The sequence below is a fragment of the Vitis riparia genome, chromosome 12 (assembly GCF_004353265.1).
Source record: "Vitis riparia cultivar Riparia Gloire de Montpellier isolate 1030 chromosome 12, EGFV_Vit.rip_1.0, whole genome shotgun sequence".
Taxonomy (NCBI): Eukaryota; Viridiplantae; Streptophyta; class Magnoliopsida; order Vitales; family Vitaceae; genus Vitis; species Vitis riparia.
In genome coordinates this window covers 21305665-21320683 of record NC_048442.1, presented here as the reverse complement: position 1 = coordinate 21320683, position 15019 = coordinate 21305665, and the positions used below count along the sequence as shown (strand labels likewise).

Here is a 15019-nt window from a genome sequence, read left to right as displayed (position 1 = left end):
AATGATTCTTAAATCTTTAAAGTAATTAGATATATAATTTAAATATCATAAAAAACCTTTTTTTGAATTTATTTTGAATAGTTTAAATTTCATGGCCCAAAAATCTAAATTTTTGTTTCAAATAGTTTCATTTTTAAAGCAAAGCATGTCATTCCATTATCTTTTATTAAATTGAAAAACTTTTTTAAATGCACAAAATGTTTTTTCAATGACATAGAAAAAACCAGAAACATTATCAATGTAAACAATAATAAATTTGAAATGAGAATTAAAAATATTGTTTATTATATATTTTTAAATTCAAAAGAAGTATATTTTAGTCCAAATGTATAACATTTCATTTACAATGATCAAATAAAACTATAAAAACAATTTTGTATCTATCTTGTTCTTTAATTTGAATTAGCCAAAATCCTGATTTCATATAAAATGAATTAATAATTGCAATATGAAGTTTTTTTAGTAAATCTTGTTTGTTAAGAATTGGATATCTAACCCATTGTAGTACTTTGTTTAAGGGTTTGTAGTTAATGACTAGCCTAAGTGCACCTCTTTCTAATTCTACAACATTTTGTACATAAAACGCAATACAACTCCAAAGAGACTTTGAAGGTCGAATTAATTTCTTTTTCAATGAGGAATCTAGTTCTTGTTTGCAATATTCTACGATTTTTTTCATTCATATGTATGGGTCTAGCTTTGGTAGGTATTTTAGATTCAGCAGAGTTTTTAACATGGTAGACTAAGTTCATGTTTCTTTCTTTTCCAAAAAGCATAGGGAAGATCAAAACAATTTTCTTTTTGAAATATTTTGAATTTCTTTTATTCTCTATTGAACATTTTCATCCAAAACTAGTTATTCTGTAATGGCCCGCTCCCAACCGTGTAGATATTATCCACTTTGGACCCATAGGGCCCCTCCGTATAGATATTGTCCGCTTTTGATTCATAGCGGTCCTCATGACTTTAAAACACGTCTACTTGGTTAAGATGAGCCTCTACATATATAGCGCCATAAACTTTTTCCCCTATTCGATGTGGATGTCCTATGGGATTGCGGGGTCAAAATAGAGAAACACCCCTTTATGGGGCCAAACAAACCCAACACCGGCTCTGATACCATTTGTAATGGCCCGCTCCCAACCTTGTAAATATTGTCCGCTTTGGACCCATAGGGGCCCTCACAGCTTTAAAACACGTCTACTTGGTTAAGATGAGCCTCTACATGTATAGCGCTATGAACTTTTTCTCCTATCCGATGTGGATGTCCCATGGGATTGCGGGGCCAAAATAAACAAACACCCCTTACGGGGCCAAACAAACCCAACACCGGCTCTGATACCATTTATAATGGCCCGCTCCCAACCTTATAAATATTGTCCGCTTTGGACCCATAGGGGCCCTCACAGCTTTAAAACACGTCTACTTGGTTAAGAGGAGTCTTTACATATATAGCGCTAGAAACTTTTTCTCCTATCCAATGTGGGACATTACAAACACCCCCTCCCCCCATACAGACACAACGTCCTCATTCTGTCTCATGGGATTGCGGGACCAAACAAACAAATACCCCTTACGGGGCCAAACAAATCTTCTTATATTTAATTTCTTTTTACAAAAAGTTTATATGAGTTTGTTTTTTTTTCTTTTTTTAAATCTACATTTTTATTTATTGAGTCTCTTTGAACCCGATTTACTTGTTTTTGAGACAGTGGATATAAAAAAGGAAAAAAAATTGAATTTCCTAATATGATAATTTTAGCTCCTTCTTGACTTGAAAAAGATAGAGTACTATAATAAAAAGGCTTTCTTTATTACTTATACTTCATTCTGTTAATCTTGAATGGTTATAGGCTTGTGAATAGTTTTAAATCTATTAAATATTTCATCCATAGTGTGTATTGATTAGATTTAAAATCTTGAAGTTGGATACAGCCATACAAGTAAGGATTCGTTAAAAGGCTGAGATGATGTGAAGTGTGAAAGCAGTGGAAGAAAAGCTTCAAGGTAAGAAAGTAATAAGAATATGGAGAGAGAGGGGGAAAGGGAGAGGGAGAGGGAGGACATGAAAGGTGAGGAAAGCAGAATCACGGATCCTCAAAATAAGAAAAACAAAACAGCCTCTCATCTACAATCTGCTCATTCACGGACCAACCTCTGCTCATCCCTGGACCCATCTCCCCATTTCACATGCTTCCTTGCTGTTCCTTCTCTTTCTCCTTCCCCTCTTTTTTGATATGTGGGTTGTGTTGATATGAGCAATGGTCGACATCCCTTTTCTTTTTTGTCTCTCTTTTTTCTTTTTCTCTCCCACTTCTAATTCACTTCACCACTTTACAGGTTACCCCTCCTGGAATTTCCAATCAATCATCAATAATTATGGACTAACTTGGTAAAGGTATTAGCCTCTACCATTAATTCATTCTCGTGAATGGGATTTGTAGGCAGCGTGCATGGTGGAACCCTCAAGCAGAAATAATGCAAAGTGGTTAACATGAACCCACTCCATCAACACGTGATCTTAGAGAATTGTAACCTCTTTTCCTAACCCAATTAACAGAGTTCATATTTTTAATATTTTTAAATATGTTTTAGTAAAAATTATATTTATTTTTTATTTTTAATCATTTTACATGTTTGTATAATTAATTTTTAAAAATAATTATAAAAAATAAGTGAAAACAAATTAAAACAATTAGACAATGTTTTGTGAAAATATATTGTTTTTCATTTTTAATAGTATAAAATAAAAAATAGTTTTCAAAAAAAACATTTGATCTTTTAAGTTTATCAAATGTTAGTCATTTTACTTTCGAATCCTTTATTTTATCTATAACATCAAAAAAAACATTTGTTTTTTTACTTTTGAAGACATCATATTGTTTTGTATGAATAAACACGTGCGTCTTCACATTTATTCTGATTATGAGACTCTTTAAGATTATAACCTTCACTTAATGTTTCTTGAGTTATTAAATATCTAATTATCTTCTTTTGATTTAAATTATTTGTTTTTATCTTTTTCTTTACAGTTGTTATTGATCATTAAACTAATCATTTGTTCTTTAATTTTGTTACTTATTTCTAGAGCATTTATTTTATTTTTTTAATTGATAATTTCTTGCATAATCTCCCACTTTTCCACATTTGTAGCACATTATTAATTTCTTCTTTGGGTTTGGTTGGCTCGAGGCTTTTGATTTTTTATTATTTAAAAAAAAAAATTGAAAATTTTGGTTTGTTTTTAATTTCTATTAATTTTTTTTTTGTAACTTTATTTTTCTTTTTTGAAGAGGCTATTATAGTATAATATTTATAGTATAAACAATTTTTTTCTAATTCTTTCTAACCATCTTGTTATTCCCTTTTTATTTGATTTTTAAGTTTAAGGTTTATATATAAGACTATCCTCATTGTTAATTCTCCATAGGTTAATGACTCATCAAGAATTCTTCCGATCTATATGTTTCTAATTCTTTATCTAATATTTTCTGCAAATAATATTGATAACCCTAATATAATTTTTTTTCTTTCCAATAATGGCTTTCACAATCAAATCTTGTCATGACTTTGACTAACAACTATTTATCTAAATTTATTTTTCATTAATTTAACGTTCAATTAATATTATTTTGAATTTTGAATTTTGAATTTTTTTTAAAATTTAATTAAATTACAACTCTATAAGACATGTTTATTGTAATTTATTTTTCATTAATTCAACATTCAATTATTAGTATTTTTTTTTCTATTTTGATTTTTTAAAATTTAATTAAATAACAACTATATAAGACATACAAATTCGTAACCTATGAATTTATATATATATTCTTTTTTTTTTTTGCTTGTTCTCATACCAAATTACTAGAAACTTTATTTATACAAATATATAAATATCAAATATAAGTTTTTTTTTTCATATGTTTACACATACACAAAACAACTATACTAAATATATAAATATTTTCATACTTTTATTAACATCCACAAAAAGATGTAAATATATTCATAATAGGTAAACTTCTATAGTCTAGTACAATTAAGACAAATACCTTATACATTTAGTACAAATGTCTTATATATACGTGAAAATATAAATAAAAAAAATTATATTTGAAATACGCATAAACAATATTTTTAATGATATAAAAAATAAACAAAAAAAAAAAGAAGAAAAACACTTAAATATATTCACATACTCATAATTGCACAAGCCTTATATATGTAGTACAAATGTATTGTACATTTGCTACAAGTTCCTTGTATTAATGCAAAAATTAAAAAATAAATAAATAAATAAAATTATATTTGGCATTAATTCATGGGAAACAATATTTTTAATGGTTATATATATATATATATATATATATATATATATATATATATATATATATATTAAAAAAATAAACCTATGAGAATCAACAAAAATATTCAAATAGAAATGTGCTAATGATAAAAGGGTATTTTTGTCCAAAAAAATTCACGGACTTCATAGTAATAATGCAAACTTTAACCACCTCATCTTCCCCGAGTGTGATTGTCCTCATTTTCGGCTTTCGAGCTCCCAATAATTCAGTGCAGATATTTACATGGGTATGAGATACAGCTAATCCTATAAAATATCTTAATCATATGGATGGCAAGGAAGTCAACAAACTCTCTAGTTGCTGATTTTTTTGGAAGAAGATTTTTATATATGGATCAGAAATATCTCAACCATCATAATTGTAATCCCCAAATATCATCATTTATGATATGACACTGTACAAACTGCGGCTTAAATTCATTTCTTCCGCAGTATAGCCGAGCAACATTTTGGATTTTGTATTGGGAAAGAGATGGAGAAGCAAGCGGCAAGGCGTAGAATCAACTTGATTGCAGGTCACTTTGTTCCCACTGATGACTTATCAGCCAGCCATGTCTTCCCTATGGTATTACTTCTTCTTCCTTTGCTTGTTTTTAAACTAGTAGTGTTGGGTTCAGTGGGTTGGAGGACTCAAAAGTTCAATTTCTTTTCCTTTTCCTGAATTTTCTCGACATCCAAACAGCTCATATCTTCTTTTTGGTCATATGGGGTTTTCAAATAGATAAGCCAAATTGCTATTTTCAAATCGAGGAATTCATAATCTTCCCTATTTTGCCTAGAAATTTGCCAAACAGATTAAAAATTTTTATGCTGCTATATGTATTAATTGAGAGCCTATATAATTTCAGAACATGATTAGATGAAGGTGAAGCCATTGATCATTTGTCTTTCTTCTCTCAGAATTGCAGCAGCAGCTTAAACTCTGCGATCCGAAGGTGTGACAATAGAACGTACTTTGCACGCCAAGGATCGAGCTCTCAAGGTTGTTTCATGAGGCAGGTTTCAACTGAACAGGTACTCAATAGATTTGTTCTCTGCACTCCTTCATGTTGCTCTGTCAATTTTCCGGAGACTGATTCCATGCTGCTTGTTCATTCTGTGTTCTGAAAAATTCTATCAGGGTAGCCCCCCTCAGCCTGGCATGCCTCTTAAATGCTCAGCTTATTCAAATGAGTCTTCCAATACTTCCCAAACACCCTTGTTTTCTAAACCTGCTAGGGTGGAACCCAACCTCTCATATGTGGGATCCATCCAACCTCTGCCACAAGACTTCAATCTAGCAACTGAGCCTGCCAAGTTTGCTCGGCCTAGTCAACGAGTAAGCGGATCAAAGCAGTTCCGATCCAAGAAGAAAATACGTGCTTCTGAAGGTAATGGTAAGTAGCTTCTTGAGGCAGGTCTGAACCCTCCTTTAAGGAAGCTACAACTAGTTTTTCTTTTTCTTTTTGTAGTTGTAGTGTTTGATATGATGAGTACTAGATTAATGGATTGAACTTAACTGGGCTGTTCTGAGTAGGAATTGAGTGGTCTCCAAGGATGGATGTTGCAGAATCAGGATGCAACTATGTTGTGACAGTTGAGCTTCCCGGAGTCGGTACCAATGATATCAGAGTCGAGATTAACAGCCAAAAGTAAGATTTACTATGAAGATTCGCATCAGTAGATTCAAATCTTTGAATTGAGGTCGAATGCTGCAATCAGCATATACACAAATACACAATGCACTTGGCCTAATTGCCTGTTTTGCACATCAATCATATTGGATTAGGTTCAATTTCTTCACCTAGCCATACCATATGATCATGATCTTGAAATCTTTGAATCTTTGAATCTAACATATAGTATGTGACAGCCTAATTGTGATGGGTAAACGCTCGACCCAGTGGTGGAAAGTGGCAAGTTGCTCAAACGACTCCATCCCAGCATACCACAAGAGGGAGATTTTACAAGGGCCATACCAGGTGGTGTGGACATTGCCCTTCAATGCCAACAAAGACAGGGTCTCAGCTCAGTTTGTGTAAGTCATCCCTTCACATTCTCTTATTTCTTCTTCATATCATCTATACGACCAAAAGTATAAAGTTTGACATGTACAATTACTGATGGTGATGGGTGGTGTTGGTGTGCAGGGATGGATTTCTGCAAATTACAATTCCTAAACTTTGAGAATGGGTGTGGGTGAATACATGGGCATACACACTATATCTATATAAATGAACTGTTTTCTCATCAGCATCATGTATTACTTGTTATATATGTGAGTATGGGGGACCCAAAATTATTGTCATACTAGTAATGGAAAAATAAGTGGTAAAGTACTATGAGCCTTTCATTAATCTTACATTAATAAGTTTAGAATTTTTGGTTTTGGATCTGCAATTCTGTTAGTTTAGTTTATCATAAAAAATCTGCAATTCTTGAGATTCTTAGTGGATGAAATCTTAACATTTTTCAAAAAATTATTTATTAAAAAAAATAAAAAGAATTATCTCTAGAATTCTTGAGAATTCTGGCTCAAGAGCTCTTAAGAACTCATGAAGAATTTTAAAACCAATTTAAGAAACATTTTGGCTCAATTAAAAACCTAATGTCCCCTTTATGTCATAATTTATCCTAATTAACCTTTCTCGTATCTCTCTGCATTGAATCTTCAAAGGAAAGTAATACACAATCCACTAAAAAAAGTCATAAATCAAGATGAATGTTACAAAATTGTTAACTTAAACTAAGCAACCTAATGTACTAACCCTTTAAGAAATTTTGTGATATAAACCCCCCAATACTCTTCAACATTTGACTATTCTCATTCTTTGAGTTCGTGAGAGAGAGTGTTAAGGTAGTCCACTGGGTGCACATATGGTATTGCATTGCGAACATGAAGATTAATATAATAACCAAAAAGTAAAACTTAAGGATAGTATCCATCAAGCACATCTGTTTAATTTGTGTTCTACGATCTTTAACTCTGTGCTTTTTACATCTACATAGTCTCTAATAGATTTTGTTTATGAAATGCCTTTGGGTGAATAGGTAGTTTTTTCTCCCTAAATTTTTATTTTTAAATTTAAAGATAGAATGTTGGGAAATATTTATGTAGAGTCTAATTGTCAATTAATTGATGTTGATGACAGAACAAGTAAAAAGAAGGAATAATGAAATGACTCATTAAAGAGTACATGTATTTTAAATTATTTTTAAATAGATAAATATAATATTAATTTAAAAAACTCGAGGGAGGTTATTTTTTTCTATATATTTTTATATTAGTGAATCAAAACTCACTTTTGCCAGAGAAACTTACGAGGATAATGTATTTTATTTTATTTTATTTTATTTATGTTCAAGGTTGTAGGCAAGAGATTTTAAATTTGAATGAAATTTAGGATATTATCGTTTAATTTTAATGCTATAAAAAAATAAAGATAAAATAAAAAAATAAAAAAGTTTTAAAGTGTTAGTCCCAATTTCCAATGTTTTCAGAACTGGATCGATCATCGAACCGAAAAAGTTACCAGTTCATGGTTCGTTGATTGGACCCGTGGTTGAACCATGGTTGAACCGGTGACGTCATAAATATATAATTTATATATTATTAAAATTAAAAATAATTATAAAAAATTAAAAATATATATGAATAAATTAAAAATCAATAATACTATTTCATATATTTGATATTATTAAATTAAATCATATTAATATTTTAAATTTCATTAAATGAAATATGTATAATATTTAAATGTGAATATATTAAAAATGGAAATTTAAACTAATTTTTAATTTTTAAAAATATTATATTATTTTTATTTAATATTATAAAAACATGTTAAAATCTAATATATATTATTTTGTTTCGCATTTTAGATAACAAAATGCATGAGTGGTGTCCTAGGCCGATAGTGGAACCTAAGATCCAAAGTTCAAGCCCTCTTGGTCGAGACTTGTTATATTTTTTTCATTGACAATTAGTTAGAAATCCCACATCGGATTTTGAGAGGAAACATGCAAAGGATGCCTATAAAAGCCATCCTCACTTAAGTAAAAGTTCAAGACCTCTTGGTGGAGGCTTGTTAAATTTTTTTCATTGATAATTAGTTAGGAATCCCACATCGGATTCTAAGATTCTAAGAGGAAACATGCAAAGGATGCCTATAAAAGCCATCATCACTTAAGTCAAAGGCATCACCTGGGCTCAAGCCTTAGCCCATAAAATTGTAGGGGTGGTGTTGGCTTTGTCATAATAAGACAAGGCCCAGCATGGGCTTTTAACCCAAAACATTCAAACCTAATGGAACCTTTTAACTGTTCGATTCGTTTAGAACCGTCTGGTTTCACCGGGTCATCGATTCGACCGCTGGTTTAGGCGGTTCAATACCGGTTCATTATTTAAACGGTTTAATAGAGCAAATCGGATCGGAAATGCGATCAGTCGACGGTTGAATTGGTTGGACGTTTGGTCCGATTTTTAAAACATTGCCAATTTCATCAAAGTTTGATTTGTTCACTAAGGAATATTTCCTAGCATTTCGTAGTAACCATTACATCTCTATAGGTGGTGTTTGTTTTTTTACTTAATTCTAAATAGAACCTTAATGTTTAATAATGTTAAATATTAGGTTGTTTGTTTTTGTAATATTTTATTTCTATTAAGTATTCAAAAGTAAAGAAAAACTAATATGTTATTTTTTTTATTTAGAAAAAACTATATATTTTTATTTAGTAAAAAGTTTATAATAAATTATGAAAAAGTAGAAAAACAAACAACCTAAATTCTGAAAACAAATTGCTTTCAGCAAAATGTCAAAGAAAAAAACCCAACACCACCCAAGAAACTTTCTTAACAACACTAAAACATTCACCTAAAGGGAAATTAAATAAAAATATAAAAAGTAATCAAACTTTATTTGATGATCATGAGAAAGTAGGAAATTATTCAAAAATAAAAAAAATTTTAAAATTTAAAATATAGGGAAAAGGGAAATAGAAACTTTTTTTTTTAATTCTTTCACTAACCAAAAAAAAAAAAAAAAAAAAATCTATCCAAAACCTTTCTAAAAAAACCCAACCAACCATTGTAAAATAAGTTACAAAACTTTAAACAAATAAAAAAAAAAAATCAATTAGCCCTGTTTTATTGGATGACGATTATGTAGTTTTGTGTTTTATTTAGTCATTTATTATTTAAACGTTTGATATATATTAGCTTTTCTTTTTTTTTTTTCATAAAATTTGAAATTCTAATACTAAAATGGTATTTGTTTTTTTTTTTAAAAAAAACTTTTGTTAAAAGCAAGTTATATTTACCTTTATTGTTTTTTTTCCATTTTTCTTACTTATTACTTGTTTTTAATCATGGAATAAAAAAAGTGAAAATATTTGGCTTTTTTTAAATACTAAAATTAACATATTGATTTTTAAAATTTTTTAATATTCATTAAAAATAAAATATTAAAAAACAAATAACTTAACACTTAATATTATTAAGTATTATTTAATTTTAAGTTCTAATATAAAATTAAGACAAAAATAAATAGATACCCTTATGGTTAGACAATAGAAGCGTAATCATAGAATCTACTCGTTTTTTGTTTTTTGTTTTTTGTTTTTGTTTTTGTTTTTGTTTTTATAAACATTGAAGGTATGTTTAGGTATAGAGGTGAATTGAGAATTTTCTTACAACAAAAGCATTAATAAAAGAAATTTACAATTTTTATGTTAAAATTTTAGTAATGGATGAAAAAGTTAAAATTCTTATATTATTTTTTTGAGATTTAATCCTATGAATTGATTTACTCACAAAAGAATTATAATTATTAAATTTTTTAATTTTAAAAAAATATTTATAAGATATTTACAATATGGGATGGTAGTGATTTAATCATCAAGAAGCCGTTTTCTGAAGTTGCCCTCCAGACGAGAGAATCCCTAAAAAAAAGCCCTATCTGCCTCTGCCACTCTCAATCCTCGCAGGTACTAATCTAATCATGTTATTTTTTATTTTGCAACCCCCGTTTGATTCCCAAGAAAATCCATCCCCCATTTGATTTCCGGGAAAATTCATCCTCGTTTGATTTCCGAGGAAATCCATGCAAAACCCTCAAAAGGAGAATAAATAAAATTGCTGTTTTCTTTTTGCTCCCTGTGTTTTCTGGATCTGTTCTAGGGGTCTCTTTGCTTTCATGCTATTGGATTTAAATTTCACGAACCCTAAATCCACGATTTTCGAGCCAGGGCTGAAAAACACAACCTTTGCCTGCAAATCATGATCAGATTACCAAATAGCAACTTCTGTTCTTTTGTTTTTTTTTTAAATTGGACAGATTTTGTATTTGGATCTCAACATGTCCGGAGAAGAAGAGGAAAACGCCGCGGAGCTCAAAATTGGGGATGGTAAGGGTTTTTTTGTCGATGTATGTTGTTTTGGTTATTATTATCATGAAATTTTACAAATTTTAAATAATATTTTATTGCAATGATTTTGTGTACCATTACATGCTATTTATGTATTTATTTATTTGGTGAATTTTATTTTATTTTTTTTTTGCAGAATTTTTGAAGGCCAAATGTTTGATGAATTGTGAAGTAGCTGTTATTCTTGAACATAAGTATGAACAGCTTCAGCAGATGTCTGATGATCCATTAAATCAAGTTTCTCAGTGAGTATTTAACCCGTTTATATATTTTAGACCAACGTTAAAAGGGCTTATGTGCATGTTTCTCTGAACTCCATTGTTTGTTCATTTTTCCCCACCAACAATTGCAATATGTCTGAGATGGGATCGAATGAGTCTAGGAGGTCTAGACTAAAGCTTCCTTTATCATTATGACTATAGATTCGACATTATGCAATAAGAGGTCCAAAAGCAATGAAATGGTACAAATTAACAAGTTGAAATGTAACATATATATGAATAAATTGGTCTCAAAGAAAAAGGCCCAGGAACTGTCAATCTCTTTTGGTATGTACTTAGAGGAGCATTCCACACCATGGCTAGTTGATACACAAGATCCCTGCCCCAGGCCTAAAACTTGGCTTTTCTAATCACAGGAAGTTCCCTGCTTGGTGAATGGATATATGTCATACCATTGCCTCAGTGACACACACCAGTCATCAATTTTTTGGTAGGACCCTTCATGACTCACACAAGCTTCGCATTAACTTTGTGCCTTTGTGGCTTAAATTTGTTAATTAACTTTAACTTGTCTGCCTTTCTCGTTAAGGGATTGACAAAAGTTTCTGAAACTTCTTGGGCAAAACTCTACTAGAAAGTCAAATCCTTCTTTCTGTTGTTTCAGATGAACATATATGCTTCATTTTCTGAAAATTTTCCTTATACAATGTTTTGTACATAATTTATTTTTGAACATCTATATTTTCTCAATTTTTATTTTTAAAAAAATTAAATCATATTATTCTTGGGTTAGTAGATGTTAAATGGGTCTTCCCAGAAACTGTAAAGGAGGTCTTAACTACCTGGAGGGGCCCATTTGTAGGGAAGAAAAGGAAAAATGTTTGGAAATCCATACCGTTGTGTATCTTTTGGACGGTTTGGAAGGAGAGGAATAGACTAGTTTTTAGGGGGGAGTGTTGAATATCCAAAAATTAAAGAATTTTTTTGTTTGTAACTTATGGAGCTGGGCCAAAGTGTATTTAGGCGAGGAGTCTCTCTTCCTTATAGGCTTTTTGGAGTGGGTAGCATCCACTTAAGGGGAGGTAGTCATTTTTTTTGGTCTTGTAGCTCCTTTTTGAGGCTTTAGCCGCCTTGTATACTCCCTGTATATGCTCTGTGGCTTTTAGCCTTTTTCTAATGCATATCTTGTTTTCTTATCAAAAAAAAAAAAAAATATTAAATCATGTTTGCACTAATTTAAACATGGTTTCTTCTTAATATGTTGATGGTGTGTTGAGTAAATGATGGCTGTTGCAGTTGCCTCATTTTTCATTTATTCCAATGTTGCCTTCAAATTTGACAATATTTTATCCATGACTTCCTTCATATGAAATTTCTGTAGCCCTTTGTTAGCTCTATCTGCTCTTTATCCCGCTCTTACGTTCTTCTGGAACTTGGATGAATGAGTTGAACTGTCAAGTATCTAAAAAGCTGCTTCAACTCTATTAGGACATCTGTTCTTTCTTTGAGGTCTTCACTTAAAAAAAACATTAATTAGGTACTACAATTTCAGGGAATTAATATTATACATTCCTTAGACACTCAATTGATATCTGCAATGAGTGACACTACCTAAGAACTTAATCTTCTATGTCTATGCTTTTTTTTTTTACCAAGTAACAGACCATATATTCCGGGAAGTACTCAGCTCCATTTGATTTCTGTGATTATATTTGTTAATTTTTTTCATTTAGCAATAATGTCTGGATTTAGCAATTTTGAAAGGTTAGGATCTCGTTTTCACGTTTTAACCTTTAGTTCCCTTTTTCCAACAGTCTTTATGGTATTAACTCCATATTTATGAAAATCTTAGCTAACCGGTTAGCTAGTTAGCATGAGACAGAGGGAGACTGTGTACATTCACAAAGAGTTGTATGGTTTTAAATCTGAGTCTCTCGCTAACCTCTGCTTCTCTTCCCACTTCAGAGTATTTGAAAAGTCCCTACAGTATGTGAAGCGCTTCAGCCGTTATAAGAATCCTGATGCTGTTAGACAAGTTCGAGAAATTCTGAGCCGATACCAGTTGGCTGAATTTGAGCTTTGCGTCCTCGGCAACCTCTGCCCCGAAACTGTGGAAGAAGCTATTGCCATGGTCCCATCCATCAAGGTAAATTTATTTGGACTCAACATGTGGCTTTCCAGCTGTGTGTATTTGATATTTGCTGGTTTAAAAATATGCTAGATAGACATTCATTGAATCTTCCATCATGTTAAACTTTAATGCACCCTAGGTTTGTTTAACTTACATTTTTATAAGTTGCCAATTAGCAAAACCTATTAAAGATTGATATTTGATTAGAGTGCTTATTTTATATCTACTGAAGTCTCTATGTCATGCAGACGAAAGGTCGGGCCCATGATGATGAAGCAATTGAGAAAATGTTGAATGACTTGTCTTTGATCAAGAAATTTGAATAGTAGCCTCTTCATATTTAGAACCTCTTTTTATGTATCATGTACTTGTTGCAGCAGCCTAAGTTTTGAAGAATTTGTTGTTTTATATGTCAAATATTTTATGATGATAAATACCAGTGGGATCTTACTATTGGATATTGCTGGACCACAATTTCAATTTTGCCCACAATATGGGTACTATATGTTAGTCCCAAGTCTGACTGTTAGATATGTTCCTCCAATATCTGGCTTCGACTAATACTCTTCTAGATGATTTCTGGTTTCTTAAAAATTATTTTATTTGGTTAAGACTTTGAATGGAAAATTATAATCCTAGTGGGAAATTTCCTACAAGTTGCTGTATATGAGCATGATATGTATACAAAATATTATCATAAATTACAATCTCTTTTTCAGAAAATGTAAGAAGCATACCAAACATATCTTTATGTTAATTTATACTGATATGGATGACTAAAACATTATTCATCTTAATAAATCAATGAGTCATCTTAAATTACATTTTGATACTTTTTTTTTTTATTTTCTAAGTGGAAGTGAAAAATAATTTAAAAATAAATATAAATTTAAAGTTAATAAATTATTTTTATATATTATTTTAAATTCGTCTTATTTATTTTTTATTTTTCATAATAAAATCATAAAATCATTTTTTTTTAATATTCTTATCTTTCTCTATTTTTTTTAGGAAAGGATAGGATTTGTTTGGAACTGTTTTTAAAAATAATTTTCTATTTTTTAAAATAAAAAAATTGAAAAACACGTTTGACTGTTTTTTATTTTCTGTTTTTAAAAAACAGGAAAAATAGTATTTTTCAGATAATAATTTTTAATTATTTTTAATTGTTTTTTCTTATTTTTTCAGAATTATTTTAAAAATAATTATATAAATATACATAATGATTAAAAATAAAATAATGGATATAAAATTATTTTTAAAACATATTTAAAAATATTAAAAATATGTTAAAAATATTTTAATTTTTAAATAAATTTTTGTTATACAAAACATTATAAAACCATCTTTAAAAATTATTTTTAAAATTAATTTTTTTTAAAAACTGTTTTTAATAACAGATATTAAATAAGTCCTTAATTTTTATTTTCTTTCCTTATTAGGTTTAAGAAAAGTTTCCATAAGAGGGAAAAAGAGATGAAATTAAGAGCCAACAGCACGCCAAGGAATTCTTTATCACAAACAGTGTTCCACGATGATCATTGATAAGAGGAAAGGACTAAGGAGTGGGAATTGGGAAATGTTGGGAGTCACAACAACATGGCTGCGGTCAAACGTCTTGGACATGGCTCCGTCTTACTTGGTAGACTCAATTTCCAATACTAATCCACCACCGCCCCCACCACCCACTTCGTCAACTTTCAGAAGTTTGAAGTTTGAAGTTTGAAGTTTGAAGTTTGAACACATTCTAATCTTTGAAAATTCAAACCCCCCATTCCCATCTCCTCCTCTCATTCTCACCTGCCCCTGCCCCTGCCCCTGCCCCGTCCCCTATCCTCTTGAGTCCCCAGTCCCAAAAAAAACAAAAATAACAACAACAGTTCCACCTCGATA

The 15019-nt window shown here is 30.3% G+C and overlaps 2 protein-coding genes across 3 annotated transcripts; both read left to right on the top strand.

Annotated features, from left to right (window-relative positions):
* The first annotated feature begins 4715 nt into the window (after positions 1–4715).
* On the top strand, positions 4716–6734 carry LOC117925833. 2 transcript variants are annotated; one of them, XM_034844940.1, is made up of 6 exons: positions 4716–4931; positions 5267–5380; positions 5487–5742; positions 5883–5997; positions 6219–6383; positions 6496–6734. In XM_034844940.1, the coding sequence occupies exons 1-6, from the start codon at positions 4839–4841 to the stop codon at positions 6530–6532; spliced, it is 780 nt and encodes a 259-aa protein (XP_034700831.1). In that variant the 5' UTR covers positions 4716–4838; the 3' UTR covers positions 6533–6734. The 2 variants fall into 2 exon arrangements, with proteins under 2 accessions (XP_034700831.1, XP_034700832.1); XM_034844941.1 differs by having other exon boundaries at positions 4719–4931; positions 5487–5736.
* Positions 6735–10273: 3539 nt separating this feature from the next.
* Positions 10274–13720, top strand: LOC117926183 (DNA-directed RNA polymerase II subunit 4). Its single transcript, XM_034845262.1, has 5 exons — positions 10274–10333; positions 10684–10753; positions 10911–11019; positions 12961–13141; positions 13375–13720. The coding sequence occupies exons 2-5, from the start codon at positions 10705–10707 to the stop codon at positions 13450–13452; spliced, it is 417 nt and encodes a 138-aa protein (XP_034701153.1). The 5' UTR covers positions 10274–10333; positions 10684–10704; the 3' UTR covers positions 13453–13720.
* The last annotated feature ends 1299 nt before the right edge of the window (positions 13721–15019 follow it).